Raw genomic sequence first — 16,007 nt, 5'->3', positions numbered from 1 at the left:
AATGGTTGGGATTTTTGTAGGACACTGAGTGCACCAAAAACCTGCTGGAGAGGAGCCAAAGTGCAAACGAAATCATGTACACCAGCCTCGGCAATTTTATGAGAGGTTTTGCAAAATCCATAACAACTATGGAACAACGGTGAGTAATCGGTGAAAAAACAACTAAGAAAGAATTTTGTTTCCCTCCAACCCAAAATACTCATTTCCCTTTCACTCTTCTTATCCTTCGCCAACGTTACAACAGTCCAAAATCTCAAACCAAAATAATATCTCTTTAACTAACCATCAACACGCGTACTTCTTCTTCTAACTTCTTGCTCTGACTGAAACCCAAGCGTCCCCACTAAATTTCCCAAAACCCTAACCCTATGGAACTTTCTAATCTCTTTGTTTCGGACAAGTGCTTCTTCTCCCCTCCGATTCGCTATTCTTCTTCGCCGCCGTTGCCCACATTCTTCGCCCTCCGCAAGAACCGCCGTCGCCGGAGGAGTCTCTGTTCCGTCTCCAATCCTGACACCTTGCTCGCCGGCGGCGATACCGTCGCTGCCGGCGTCGACATGAAGCTCGAGGAGGACTTGAAATCTTGGATGCACAAGCATGGCCTCCCTCCGTGCAAGGTTGTTCTGAAGGAAAGACCTTCCCACGATGATTCCCTTAAACCCATACATTACGTTGCTGCAAGTGAAGATCTTCAGGTTCCTTCACCACTGGAAATTATTATTTTATTATTGATGTGTGATTGTTCCTTGGATTAATTATTATTATATTTATAAATGTTATTCATCATTTTATTAAATATTTTATACATTCTTTATTCATTTATCTAAATTAATATTATTATATCTTTATCAATTATTGGATGAGATTTTAAAGTGAGGAACTTATTTGAACGGTCGAAAAACTATGGAGATTATACAAGTTAAATTATTAAGCTTTGTTTCTTTAATGGGTTTTGTGATGGTTTATTTGGGCTTGTCTTTCCTCTCAGGTTGGCGATGTTGCATTCTCCGTTCCAAATTCGTTGGTTGTCACGCTGGAGAGGGTCTTGGGAAACGAGACTGTTGGTAATTGTGCAATCTTTTTAATACTTTTGTGTTGTGTTGTGCCTCTTTCCATTGCATTAGAATGCATATTGCTTACTTTTTTTTCATTACTAATTTGATAAGGAGTGATGAATATTAATATAGCTTGAAAATGTTAAAAAACATTTTAATACTTTCTTTCTTTTAAAATAGATTTTTAGTTCTTACTTCTTATACGTTACATTCGTTCTATATGGATCTTTTCTTAGAAAGAAGTTGATGATCCCTTCCTAGTTCCTATATGTATAGTTGTTTTCAACTTTAGTCTTTAATTTAAACTTTACTATTTTGAAACTCCATGTCTCCAATCAATGGTGTTAAGCAGTAACACATGACAAGAACCAAATTAAAAATAATCATGTATGTATGACTAAATTGAAAGCTTTTTTTCATAGAGACTAAATTGAATATGGGTGTCAAAATATGGAACCAAAAATATTTTGAATATTTCTTTTTTAATTAATCATGACAATTTAATAAAGGATATTAAATGCTTTTGGGGCATTGCTTAAAAAAGTTTCAGCAAGAAAAAATGAACAATGGTTGGTTTTAGCATGTCATGCTAATAGGATTTCAACTTGTCCATTATGGTGGCATATTGATTTGAAATATCTTTGCTGTAAAGGAGATTTCCTGAGCTTGAATTATTATGAATATGATAGATATTTTGAATGAGGTATGGCATGTTTCTGTAGTTAATCATGTTTAGTGTCAGCAAGACATTAGAAATATGGAAGAGAAATGGGCATTTTGGGCAACAAAGCATGCATATTCATGGAAATGAATTGGTGATTTGAGTCCCTTTTCCTACTTGGAGTGATTGATTTATAGGTCATTGTGTTGTTCAGTATAATAAGAGCTACATGTCAATGGATTGGAGGCGTATTGAAGCATTTTAAAATTTGAATTTATATCGAGTGCTTTATCCCTTGCAGCTGAACTATTGACAACAAATAAATTGTCTGAATTGGCATGCTTGGCGTTGTATCTGATGTACGAGAAAAAACAGGGGAAGAAGTCTTTCTGGTATCCATACATCAGGGAGCTTGATCGTCAACGTGGTAGGGGCCAGCTTGCGGTGGAATCACCACTTCTATGGTCAGAATCTGAGCTGGATTACTTGTCAGGAAGTCCGATCAAGGTATTCCCCTTCACCTCTCCTAATTAATGGTGTATACACTAGTTTGCCACATCCATTGAATACTGATGAGGTCATATTAGGTTGGTTTAATGTTTGGTATTTTTCAGTTAAATACATTTTCCTCTATGATTTAGGCTGAAGTTATTCAGAGGGAAGAAGCAATAAGAAAAGAGTATAATGAACTTGACACAGTCTGGTTTATGGCAGGTTCTCTGTTTCAGGCAAGTAAAAATGCACTAGAACAAGTTCAGTAGTTATTTGCATTATGATATTCAGTGCTCACATTATATCCATAAATTTAATGCAGCAATATCCATATGACATCCCTACTGAGGCTTTTTCATTTGAGATTTTCAAACAAGCCTTTGCTGCTATTCAGTCATGTGTGGTGCATTTACAGGTAAACTTTCCTTATCTGATACATATCTAAACGGCTAGTTAAGTATGCACAAATGCCTCCAAACTAAGCAGTAGCTGCTGACCAATCTTTTAAGTCTATTTTGATTCAACTCTAATGAGCTTGTTACATTTGTTTGGGGAATGGAATTACCTAAATATGAAATGTTGTAATCTTCCATGATACAATTAAATATCAAGCCTTAGAGCCTTACTTATTCAATCTAATTTGTAGATTTATCATTAAATGATTGTTGAATTTGTTAGATGAAGTGGTGATAAACAAATTTAAATCAAAATATTTGCTATTGTGACTACAGAATGTATACAAGTTTCAGCATGCATGATATTATTAATGCTGTTAATTCTTACTTTTCCATATTGCAGTGATTTCCTTGCAATCCTTGGATAGTTGTTGCCATTACATTTTGTGATTTAGCTGTAATATTTTATGCTAGACTTCTCATTGATTGATTTACTGTTCTGTTTCTGGCATTTAATATGTTTCCTGGGAGCTTAGGCTCTTCTGTCTAGGCTCTAGACAACAGTTGATTACCGTGTATAATATGTACATATTGTTTCCCTTCCCTTTCTACAATGGGAACACATTGATTGTTTGTCCTTTTTGAAATCAGAAAGTTAGTTTAGCGCGGAGATTTGCTTTAGTTCCCTTGGGACCTCCTTTACTGGCCTACCAAAGCAACTGCAAGGCAATGTTAACTGCTGTTGACGGTGCTGTTGAGCTTGCAGTTGATCGCCCATATAAAGCTGGGGACCCGATTGTTGTCTGGTATAATATGTATTCATTTGACTTCATTTAATTGGGGAAAAAGTACATGGTTTGGCATTGATGGACTTTATTTCTGTATTAGTAGCTTCATTATAAGATTTACAGTTGGTCATTTTCAGGTGTGGTCCACAAGCTAACTCAAAGTTGCTTATAAATTACGGCTTTGTTGATGAAAATAATTCCAATGATCGTCTAGTAGTTGAGGTATAATTTGGACATTTATTCTGTTTCATCCAGTATTTTGTTGTTTCAATTCAGATTTAACCTCACTGATGCATCTGTACCAGGCAGCTTTGAATACTGAGGATCCACAATATCAAGATAAAAGAATGGTTGCTCAAAGAAATGGAAAGTTGTCAGTGCAAGTTTTTCATGTATCAATACTGATCCCAAGGTTATTGAAGTTTATTTAGTGAATTTTCTCATTTAATTTCTTAGTTCAACCTTTGTGCAGGTATATGCTGGGAAGGAAAGGGAAGCTGTGTCAGATATGCTTCCTTACCTGCGTTTGGGCTATGTTTCAGATCCTTCTGAGATGCAGTCTGTCATATCCTCTCAAGGTCCAGTTTGTCCCGTAAGTCTGTTACATCTTGTGCTTTTTGACTTTGTGGAATTTTAAGAATGGCATGGTCACATGCTAGTATCTGTTCTGTATACTAGTGGGATTAAGTTCCCTTGATGTCCTACACATTTGCCTCTTTCATATATTAATTTCTTGACTTGAGGGCCTGATCTTGAAGGGTTTTGATAAATAACACAGTTTTATTCTCTTTTTTCAAAATAAATTATTCCTATATAATTAAATGTAGAATAAATATTGTGATGTGAAAAGCTGACTCCATTTATACATTATATAGGTGAGTCCCTGCATGGAACGGGCTGTGTTAGACCAGCTGGCTGATTATTTCAATACACGGCTGGCTGGCTACCCTACAACATTGGCTGAAGATGAATCTGTGGTACTGTTTGTTTGAATTTGAAGTTGATTATGATGTGACATAAGACTTGTCAACTTTTCATTAATGATTTACATATTTCATTAGCTGACAGATGGTAATCTGAATCCAAAGAAGCGAGTTGCTACTCAACTTCTTAGGCTGGAAAAGAAAATGCTTCATGCATGTTTGCAGGCAACCACTGATTTTATAAACCAGCTACCAGACGACAGTATATCTCCATGCCCTGCTCCCTATGCACCTTTATTAAAATGAAAGGTCCCACCCTCTCTCTGCTTTTAAACAGCTTCATCATTTTTTTAACGCATTGGAAATTTCTGTGGTAAAATTCCTTAATTTTTGTCATCTACTTTGTAGAAACTGGATACGTCTGTACTGTACAACATGAATTAGATAAACCAGGTCAGTCAAATTAAGTATTCTTCATATGCATCCTCCTATTAGATATATGAATATGACAAGGAAAGGAAATCTGGTTGATAGAAATTCCATGAAATTGGGTAATTTGTTATTTACCTTCTGCTTTGGTCCATATGCAGATACTTTATAAGATTTGATAAGGTACTCATGATTCTTTAAACTTCAGGCTGTGGTGTGAAGAACACCTTTTGTTGAGCAAACCATTAAATATATGCTGAATTACAATATGATAATATCTTGAAATAAACACAAGTTAAGAAAGAGGTAATCCTGTATAATCCATTTTTTTTGTTGGGGAACCTGCAACATGTTGATTGTATGCTTCAACATGCAGTTAGAGTAGTCAATAGTGACCGCTATTGCAGAGGTGCGGAGCAGAGCAGCTGGGTGCTTCTATTCCATCGCCGTTGCATTTCAATGTAGTGGCAAAAAGCAGAGAAAATCATGGCCCTAGTAGCAGCTATTTCATCCTAGGGAAAAAGGGAAAATTTGCCCTCTCTTTCTTAAGGTTGTAAGGCTTTTTAAGGGGGGTCAACTTGGGGATTTCTCCCCCCTTTGTATGTCAAACAAGGGCAAAAGGACGAGTTTGCATTCCCTTTTTGAAAGTTGGAATGCTTTTTAACAGAGACAATCTTGAGATTTTGTCCCTTTTTTATATTTCTAAAAGTTTGGAACCCTACTTTCGTCTTTATTCTCTCTTCTCTTGCTTCATCCCCCATCGTTGGCATCACTTTCTGGTGCAAGTCACCGTCTCCACCCAACTTCTGGTTGTCGTCTTCATCTCTGATGAAACCTAACTTATTTCTAACGTAAGCATGGACATTTTCTGGTTGTCTTCATCTCTGGTGTTATCCAAGCTATTTCTGTCGAAATGTATACTTTCTTCGATGATAGTGAGCCATTTGTGTTAGAGTTTTTTCCAATGATTGAACACTCTTTGATATATTCTCCTTCTCTATTTTGACTATCTTCATAATAGTGGTCATCCCGCTATCCACTATCCTACTATAGCATTTTTTAGGTTGGCCACTTCGAGTTGTTATCTGGGATTGACTACTATGTCTACAATTTTGACAACCATGAAAATTGGTGTTGGACCACCTTTAGCCTTCCAGCCTAGGTGTTGCTAAAGGTTGGTTGAGTGATGAGAGGCCTCCCCTTCTATTTAGGTCGAAATCATACAGCTCTTTATCTTAAGTCTTCTCGGGATTTTTGAATCATTTAGGATTTATAAATCTTTTTTTCTCCATACTTTGTCTCAAGATCTTAACGGAACATGTTTCTCCTCATCTCTAATATTCTTTTGCACACTTTAATTCCACTATAATGATTATTAGATTCACCTAAAATTTTCATGGCAACTTTCTTGACCTTCATAGCCATTTTGTCCTAAATAATGTTAGTATTAACTAGTGCAGTTCAATTACGTATTAACTGGTGCGGTTCAATTACCCTCTTCTACTAATTGCTTTTGAAAATCCAACTGTTTCTCACCTTAAGTAGCTATCATTTAATTCTTAGAACAATAACTTGTTGAATTCTCTATTTTACCGGTCTTTAAACAAACATTAAGGACCAAAACCCTGTGATGTCTAGTAAGGCTCTTTGCTGGAATCATTGTACACAACTTTTGCAAATTCTTTACCAAGAAAAAATCTATTTGCGACCTTGAAACTTTGCCCTTAAAAGTGATAAGATGTTTTGTCCTCTTCTTAAAACAAGTGTTCATAATCTTAAATCATAGGCATTTGAGAAATTAAGAATAAATTGTCCTTCATTTAACTCTTAAAAACTAAAATCACCATAAGCCTTTGTAAATTATCTTAGATCATTTAAGTCTCCATTTATGAAAATTTTTCATGTGGAGTTGATATTAATAGTGTTTTGTGCTACCAATAACTTTAAGGACATAATCCTATATTCCATGAACCAAACCAAAAAACACATTTGTTTACAGTGTGTTACTTCTGGTTTTGGCTAGCCCTAGTACAATATTATTGAGTGTAATCCTTGTGAAAGGTTCAATAAGTTTTACGTTCCATTTTACCTGGGCTTGCTTGGATCAACTATGCAGCCTTAGGCAGAGTTATTGGCTAGTTCAGCCCATTGGCGTAAATTTTTCCCAAAAATTGCTTTTGTTCTCCAATTTCTGGTAAGTTTTTGTGATATTTTCCTTCTCATCAAGTACTATGCCCACTAATAGCCACTATTTTCTAGCTACTTTTTTTTATCTTCAACCCACCACCTAACGACACTTACCTTCATCGGAGCTTCCACAAGTAGGCATGACTTAGCTGTCTTGTTGGTGTTGTCGCCTGTTTACGGTGAAAATTTGCAGGATGTAAACAAATAAATTCAAGAGCAATCTGGGACTGAATTTTAGGTCCTTTTAAGTTGTTTTAAGTGTGTTGTGATTAGAATGATTGAATCAACGTTGTAAAGCATGAAATTGTCCAGGAATAGTAGTAGAATAGTGAAACCAATATTAAACTAAATGTAAAAAGATTACAGAAACCAAGTATACGTGAAACTAAATTGCAACAACGTAGATGAACTGGAAACAAACAAGTTAAAAAGTAAATTTTAGTAAAATAAACGTATGACTTCAGCAACAACAAACAACAACAGCCGTGTGGGTTCCTGGTAGCTAGTATCTGATTTGGTGCAGAATTTCAACGTGCAGAGAGTTTCAGGTGCAGTGTCTAGGTGTAAAAAGTTGTCCTCGACAATGTGAAGCTTCGTAACATTTATAGGCAATGGCTCCTCAACCGCCTTCCATCTTTAATGGGCACATTTTGATAATTGTTTCCTGTGCGTGATTGCTTTCAACCATTGCTGCCTATTATCTAGAACTGCTTATGATTGTGCTGACGATTGTGGCTTGTCAATACCACTATTACCCAAGATCATCTCTTCATGCTCACGATCTTTTCTTTGTGTTTATGATCTTCAACTTGTGGTAACCGCTTTAAACTTTGTTCGAGCCTTATGATTTTTTGTTACATTTCCTCACCTGTTTTCACCGTGTATCTTGGCCTTAAAATAAAATTCTTGTTATGTTTTGACAATTGGGAGGAAAATTGTCATCCTTTGTTTTTTACCAATTTTGAGAGAAATCTGGAATCTCATTCAGGCTTGTGGATTTAGAATAATTTTTCTGTCGGTTTCTATTTTTTGACCAATTCTGAGAAATATCTAGAAGCTCATTTAGTCTTGTGGATTTAGAATAATTTTTCTGTCAGTTTCTATTTTTCAATCAATTTTAGGAGAAATCTGAAAGTTCATTCAGTCTCGTGGACTTAGAATAATTTCGTACCAATTCCTGGAAAATCTGGAAGTTCATTCAATCTAGTGGATTTAGAATAATTTTTTTTGTCGATTCTCCTTTTGACAAGTTTTGAGGAAAATTTGTGAGCTCCATCTTGTCTTGTGGACTTAGAATAATTTCTCTCATCGATTTTTTTTTCAATAAGTTTGGATGTTTTCAATCTTGGTCTCAAAATGTCCATCTTTTCGACCAAGATTAAGGCTCTTCTCACAACTCTTCAAAACTCCTTGAAATGTAGTATTCTTTCCGACAAGGAATGAGACTTTTCTCAAGACCCTCTAAAACTCCTTAAAATGTAGCTCCTTTGACAAGATTTTTAAACTTAGATTTTCATGAGTCCTTATTTCGTCAAGATGTAGGAACCTAGGATTCTTTTTTATTTCAGTCGAAAGATGTGCCCATGCCACTGCTCTTTGAGGTATGTTTTTTCTCGGAAAGACAGTCCATTTTCGACCACGAAAGTTCTGATAAAGGCCTTTGTAACTTAGAAAATTTTTCTTTCTCTCAAAAACTGCCATGTGGTAGTGTGTATATTTTTGGTTGCCATTGATTTCATTTTTTGTCATTGTTTTCCTTCTTGGTTGGTGTTCTCAACATTGTTTATGATCTTTCTCTCCTTAGTACTTCCTATGGACACCACTAACACTGTGCCTCTCTCTATTGAGTAATTAGATGGTAAAAATTATACCACTTGAGCTTCTTCAAATATTAGTTCTTGACTTGTGAGGCAACGTTATGAGGGAAGATGGTGAAACTATTGTTGAGGCTAATTGGTCTCGTTGGATGAAGATTAATGTTCAACTTTATTGCATTATTATGGCTAGTTTTCACCCTTTTGTGCAACTTGTTTTCTGTGCCCATGAGACGTGAAGATATATGAACTTTTTTTATGAGGTATGTCACAACCATGTGATTATTATTGGTTGTCTCTAGTCTCCTCAAGTTTTCAATGAATTCTTACCTCACTCTAGTGTCTTATCAGGGTGATTGTACTCTCTCTTGTGAACATGAAAAATCTCGCCCTAATTGTGACCATTGTAGACTCCTCTGCTATGCCCTTCATGGTCACTCTCCTTGTGTGGTCAATGTTGCTCATTCCTCTTAACAAGTTCATTTTGACTCTGCTGGATTTGACTACTTGCTTCTCAGGTGCTGTCTATTTCTTCTGATGACTTATTAAAGTGGTGTGCTCTCCTCGTGTGGTCAATTCGTTTGCTAACATCACTCTCATTCTCTTCTTTTCTCTCTACTCTTTGTTTTCTAATGTTGCTCACTCATTGTTTGCTAATGGTTCTCTACTCTTTGTTTCCATTGATAATGTCTTCTATGTTCTTGTCTCCCTTTTAATCTATTCTCTATCCTTCGTCTTATACGTTTCTTTAATTGCGTTGTTTCATTAACTAAAGATTTTGTTACCTTGTAGGATAGAGCTGGGCTTGTGCTAGCTTTGTCAATCCTTTGATATTGGTTCAGCGGTGGATACCAATGATTCGTGTTTGTCACTTTCCATTTGCTTCTTGATTATTACCATGTGGTGTGCTACACTTCTCTGAAGAATTTGGCTTGAAGTTTGCAGACTTTTTCTTCTATTGCCTCATTGGTTTCACCTAAGGAGAGATCTATTCTTGGCATGTCTGCTATACACGTGAAGAAGTCATAGTTTTTCTTAAGAAATTCTGAGTTTACTTACATAGCAATCAATTTCACCTTATACAGCAAGTGTTCTCATTGCAAAAAGGAAAAGTAGGATTGTGTAATCTAGGGGATTATCTTATCTAAATGATAAGATATTGGTCAATTTAATATTTTTTTCTCTTAATTATTATTGTCAAAGTTAAAAAGGAAGAGAATAGATAGACTAAACCAAAACAAGACATAAGTGATAAAATGACGGTTTGCCAAAATGTATCTTAATAAATAAACTACAATACATGCGCTTCTCCTTTTCATCATCAAAAGCTGAGGCATTCGAAGACGACAGTTACATGTTAATACTTTTAATGACAAGACAGTGACTATTAAATATTTTATGTTAATATCTTTATTTGCAATGCAGTAATATAAATTTTAATGATTAAAAGTTTAAATGATTATGTGGAAAATAACATGTAAAACGTCACAGTTAATGTGACATTTACAAGGAATTTTTTTTAAATAAGCTGTTGCAATCAAATTTTCTTTTTAATTTTTCAAATGTCAAATAAGTAGTTTTTGGAAACTAGTATATTCTGGATCTTGAGTAATGCTAGTGATACACTCTTTTATTTCTATTATTGACTAAAATTTATTGAAAATTGCAAAAATCTTTAATTTAGGAGAAAAAAGAGTGAAACATACATAATTTTAGCTAATAGTAAGGCAGAGTGTTAGAGTGTGTATAAAAAGTGTGTTGCTAGTATTATTTTCCGTATCCTTTACCCCTACAAGTATGAGTTATTAGAAAACTAAGAATTCCTCTCTTAAAGTAGTTAGAAATTGAAGACTGAACTGTTATAAGAAGCAATCACTCATATATATTACTAAATAAAATACCTTTATAAAACAGTTAGAATATATTTGATTACTGTTTTAAAAACAGTTTTCTATTTTAAAAATAAAATTTAATATAAATTTGTATTGAATTTTATTTTTAAAAACAGCAAACTGTTTTTAAAAAGGAAAACAAACACTCCTTTAATCTGGATCTTTGCCATGACTTTTTGCTTTACTTTACTTGCCTTATTCTCTCTATAGAGCAATTAGAAATTGAAAAGGAAGCTATTATAAGAAGCAGTTCACTCGTATATATATTCCAAAATAAAAGAAACAAATGAATGAGATCTTGGCCATTGACTCTTTGCTTTTCTTTTGGCCATATGATAATCCATGAGGGATTTAGGAGATCTTCCAAATTACAGTCCACAACTGGGTCTATTTATAATAGTAGACAAAATTTCCAAGTCTAAAAGAAAGAACGGGACATGACGTTTGATTTTTTCAAAGACCATCCATAGAATAAAGGAATTTCTGAATATTGTGATGGATTTCGTAGGTCAATATGTTTGAGTTATGGCTCATGCAATGCTCTGCGTGCTTATCCATTGAACAACGATGCAAGAGAATTCTGGATTTAAAGGGGTTGTGGACGTGCTTATATATTTCCACCTGAAGATAAAATCTCAATCCTCTGCGTGCCCTCTACAATTAGAATTCGGCATTGCTTCATTCCCTAGGTAAGGAAGCATCATTTAAGCAAAGTTTTGCCTGTCTTACTGTAGACTGTAGTTGAACGGTTGCACTGGAGATTATAAAATTTGAGTGTTGGAATGATAGTCAACTTACTTTGTAAATTGAAACCTGAATCACTTTCTAATTCAATTATGTATATATTTCTATGCAGCTCTGGATTATATTGATCCGGTCTTTAATTTTATTCGTGAAAAACCACCTGTTTGTTTACTGAAGTAGTTGGAAAAATGTTAGATGTCGAAAGAAATTTTATACTAAATGTGCTATAAAGAGAAACTAAATAAGATAACTGAATTACCTTAAGGCTTAGAAAAGTGGATATGTTGGTGGTTCTAGGTTTTGTGGGTCTTGTTGGAGTTGAAGATGAGATGTAGAGATGCAAAATGGGTGAGTCTAAACTAATTTAGCCTAACTCATGGGTTAGAGCTAAAAAATTCACATGTAAAAAGTGCATAGGGTTAAGTGAGCTAGGTTATTTAAAAACTTATTATAATTTAATAAAAATGTTTATTTTATATAATATTTTTTACTATAAACTTGTAAATAAATAAAATTACTTAAAAATAGAGATGAAAAAAAATATGTTATATTATATATTTAGAATGAATTATTATTATTAAATAATATTAAATAAAATATAATAATTTATTATTAAATTAAGTTACATGTTTATCTAATTTTTGTCTAGATTATTAATAATTATTAAATTATAGTAACATTTTTCATTCATATAATTTTATAAATAATTTTTAACATTTTATAATTTTTTTAATATTAATAATAAATTTTTTTTATGTTTTAATATTTTTATGTTATTATTTATTTATTTACTTTTATAAAATTATCTTAGGAATAACACATTTAATAAATATTTTTAAAGTAAAAAATAGAGAAATTAAACTGATAGCAAAAAATGTTAACTAAATTTATTAAGTCGTCTATTATTAAAATGTTTAAAATAATTTATTTAAATAAAAAATGTTAAAAAAATAAATACAACATTATCATCGTAAAATTTTAACTCTATGATACTTAATATTACTAAATTAAGCAAAAATAGTAATTTATAAATTTAGTAAAAATTGATGAATATTTGTAAATTTAAATTTTGACTCATCTTAATTTGATAAAATTTATTTTTAAAGTGAAATAACTTGATTTGATTTTGAATTGATAGAATTTTTTATTTTTCAAAGTATATTTTTTATATTTAAAATATAAATTGTAATTAATTTTAAATAAAATAAAAATTGATAAATAAAGACATGTTTTTTATTTAAAAAAATAATATATATGCATGCCACAGCATTCCAATGTTTCTTTGCAGCAGTATACGTAAAATGTTACGACTCTAGTATTGACTTTGATTTTCGCCCTCCATAAACATCTGCGCACAATAACACAATTGTTGTTGAACAATTACTCATTTAGGTCGTTGAAGCAATTGAAAATGGAGAAAGGGAAAAAGAAAGTAAAACAAATTGAATTGAAGTGGGGTAATTTCGTTATCCACATATCCTCTCAATCACCTTCCTTGGCTGTGAAAAATGTCTGGATCTCTGCCTCATTGAAAGTACAACCATGCATCCCAGAAACCAGCTAATGTGGGTTTCACAAGGTAAGGAAGCTTTCCAATCAGTGACCAAGCAGCAATTAGTAACAGAACACTACTTTCAGATGTTCATTAGGGAACTAGTAACCAATCCTTAAGTCAAATGCGTTAGAATTTAGTTGCACATTCCATCACCTCACTGACTAGTAGGGATCTACAGAATGCCTAGCTAGTTATTAATAGCTCATAGAATACAACTAAAAGTAGTCCAGCAGCCTTCTGTCAAATAACACGGCAGCAATGGACCAGAAGAATAAAATAGCTGCATAATATTTTAAAAGATAATTTTTATTTAAACCACAACAACCAAAAGTTGCCAATAGCCAATATACAAACGATAATCAAGTTATATTTCACTGGTAAAGTTGGCTGTAGGAATCAAAAATATAATTTTCTATTGGGAATTATGTTCAAACACAAATTATTGACCTTTAAATTCTTAATTATTTTGTAGTCCCCCTCTAGTAATAGGGTCAGTTTTTCTTTTGATCTACTTTTCTGATTGGGACTTTTAACTATTTTATCAACAGATTCCCAAATCACCTATGAAGAGATTCTGTAAGGTTTTCTACAATAAGTGCCACATCAATTAGTTTTTTATTTCTAATGCACTCATTCCTAATTGTACAATTGGCTATATACATAGCATGCATAATAAAAAAACTATTAGTGTAGGATATAATTGATTGGAGATGACATTCAAAATGTTAAAATGAATGGTAAATAGAAAATTGCTCAACCAAAAGCAAGGCAAGGAAATATGTCCCACCAAAAAGTGCAGTGGTAAGAATAGATCAACCCTACTTTTAAAAGGCAATATGGTGTAATAAACTTAAGCATAGACTACAACTATGTCTGGATTCACGAACAAGGATGGAATAAACTAGATTGAAATAGAATGGTATTATGTTTAGATTATTTAAAATAAAATGGGGATAGGATTGAACTAATCTTTCTTTTATTTATAAAGTATCTAAATGATGGAAAGGTAACTTTATTCTGCAATCATTTCCAGGTAGTTTTGTCATATTTTGTTTCATTCTTATCAATTCGAATGTAGCTTACGAGAGCAAACATGATAGCAGGTCGTTGGATCTCTTCAAGAATGGTCATGGTAAAATATTAGACTTGGGGCTCGTCTGATGAACAAAATGAGACAAGGAAATGATATGATTTAAGAGTTGAATAATTATAGGATATGACGAGGAAAAAATATACTTTTATCCTATCTCATGTTTGATGTACATTAGGATATTATGTATGAATAATTTTTTTTAAAATTAATATAATTACTCTTTTATCAAAATTAATATAATTTTTTTTAAAAATATTTATTTAACAAGATAAGTTAATCATATTTTATTATTTAATAAATACCAAAAATAAAATAGGATACAATAAACTATCATATCTTATCGTCTTATCTTAATCATCAAGCATGTTTAAAGATAAATTTCTTAATTTGCTCTTTTAAAGTTATTTGGTTACTATGTTAGTCTTATAAAAGTTTTGGTCACCAAATTAGTACATATAAAAGACTAAAGTGGTGTACAAAAAGTATTAATTACATTTTAATTTAGTGATAAATTAAATCTTTTACAAAAAGATTTTAGAATGTCATAAAATTAATTTTTATGGAGCCTGAACTTGTTGTAGAAAGAATTTTAGAGACTAAAAGAAAACTAAAATGATGATAAAGAAACTTTGAAAAATTAATTTAATAACCAAAAATTTTAAAAGACTATTGTGATGATGCATATAATTTTGAAGAACTAAATTAGAGATTTTCTTTTATATTAATTAAGGAATAAATTGATATGAGCATTGCATAAATAATTTATTCATTGATAATCCAGCCATTAACAAATTCGAGTCTTTTGTAAGATACTGTAACTTCGTACCTTTATATAATATGCTCCTTATTTTCAATCCTCAGTAATTGACCTTACATATATAGAGAAAAACTCTCTTAATTGGTTTTTAAACCTAGCAAGATCTTTGCCACGTTAATTAGCTTCAGTCAATGCTCAAATTTCTTGGAATTTTAAGTCCCGAAACAATGATATAAACACATTAAAACTTCCGGAAAAAAGTGCACCTACTAACTAGTATTTCCTAAACTTAAGATAGGCAAATAGGATAATGTCAATGGATAAAAATAAATGCAGACCCTATTTCTAGTTAGGACAAGAAGAGTACATAAAACCCGAAGGAAACCTGAAGAGCTCCCCAATTGGAATCACTCATTGGTTTTGGCACACCTGGCAAAACTTTACATTTCATTTTGCATCCAGCACAAAAACGTCACCATAAGACACCACTTCTAATTTTCATAAGAAAATATAATTGATTCCAATTCAACTCTCAAATCTTTTGGACTCAACTATCCTATCATACAATGTATCATTTTTAATCACAGCTGAATGGATGACACAACTGTTGTCAACAAAATGTTGCGGATAAACAAGAACTGGATGATACCTTGTGCCTATGTTTAAAAGAACTAATTTGAACTTTTCATTGTATGTAGTTCTTAAAATTTTGATTCATCTGTAACATTGAGAGCCAAACATACAATTTTGCAAATAGATCAGATAAAGAGTTACACTTTTCAAACTAACACGTGGGGTAGTAGTAAATTTGAACCTCTCAAGAAATAAGCACAATCTAAGTCATAAACAAAAGGATGAAATAACCACATAGTCGAATCGAAACTGCCATAAAACAAATTCTTGATCTGTGCTGCTGTTACATCCACCAGAGGCACAGGTATCAGGTGCATGCAGGGCATAAGTTCATAACTCAAAAGTTGTTGACGCGAATCTCTCAAGAAAGCGGTTCTTGGCACTGCTAGCAGCTTTTCCCCATAAAAATCATACATTGACCACAACCAACCAAGAAGTATATACTATACATACAAAGCATTCATTGGTAATCCTAAGTTAAATGTTCAACAGTTTGGCTATGAAAAAAATATAAATCGTAAAAACAACTGTTCAGAATCATATAACACAAGACGAAATCATAATTTTTGTGTAAAGATAAGTAAAATTA

At 32.7% G+C, this 16,007-nt stretch overlaps 1 protein-coding gene across 6 annotated transcripts; it reads left to right on the top strand.

Annotated features, from left to right (window-relative positions):
• LOC113867249 (ribulose-1,5 bisphosphate carboxylase/oxygenase large subunit N-methyltransferase, chloroplastic) lies at positions 1 to 11,500 on the top strand. Of its 6 annotated transcripts, none has more exons than XM_027502432.1 (13): positions 1 to 695; positions 989 to 1,064; positions 2,018 to 2,223; positions 2,358 to 2,444; positions 2,531 to 2,623; positions 3,255 to 3,409; positions 3,529 to 3,613; positions 3,697 to 3,783; positions 3,864 to 3,983; positions 4,267 to 4,368; positions 4,453 to 4,623; positions 4,723 to 4,767; positions 11,145 to 11,500. In XM_027502432.1, exons 1-11 carry the CDS (start codon positions 369 to 371, stop codon positions 4,618 to 4,620), a joined length of 1,506 nt encoding a protein of 501 aa, XP_027358233.1. In that variant the 5' UTR covers positions 1 to 368; the 3' UTR covers positions 4,621 to 4,623; positions 4,723 to 4,767; positions 11,145 to 11,500. The 6 variants fall into 6 exon arrangements, 5 of the variants coding, with proteins under 5 accessions (XP_027358233.1, XP_027358231.1, XP_027358232.1 ...); XM_027502430.1 differs by lacking the exon at positions 11,145 to 11,500 and adding an exon at positions 9,537 to 9,928 and having other exon boundaries at positions 6 to 695; XR_003505152.1 differs by lacking the exon at positions 11,145 to 11,500 and adding an exon at positions 9,537 to 9,927 and having other exon boundaries at positions 145 to 695; positions 3,697 to 3,764.
• The last annotated feature ends 4,507 nt before the right edge of the window (positions 11,501 to 16,007 follow it).

Source organism: Abrus precatorius, unplaced genomic scaffold (genome assembly GCF_003935025.1).
Source record: "Abrus precatorius isolate BTA unplaced genomic scaffold, Abrus_2018 Scaffold5, whole genome shotgun sequence".
NCBI lineage: Eukaryota > Viridiplantae > Streptophyta > Magnoliopsida > Fabales > Fabaceae > Abrus > Abrus precatorius.
Note: the sequence above shows the minus strand (reverse complement) of the source record. Positions and strands in the feature narration are given on the sequence as shown.

What these genes read in the sequence shown, in the direction of transcription:
- LOC113867249 (XM_027502432.1), top strand. Translation starts at nt 369, where the DNA reads ATGGAACTTTCTAATCTCTTTGTTTCGGACAAGTGCTTCTTCTCCCCT. An exon ending in CTGCAAGTGAAGATCTTCAG is followed by an intron (nt 696 to 988) that starts GTTCCTTCACCA and finishes CTTTCCTCTCAG; the next exon opens with GTTGGCGATGTTGCATTCTC. An exon ending in TGGCAGGTTCTCTGTTTCAG is followed by an intron (nt 2,445 to 2,530) that starts GCAAGTAAAAAT and finishes AATTTAATGCAG; the next exon opens with CAATATCCATATGACATCCC.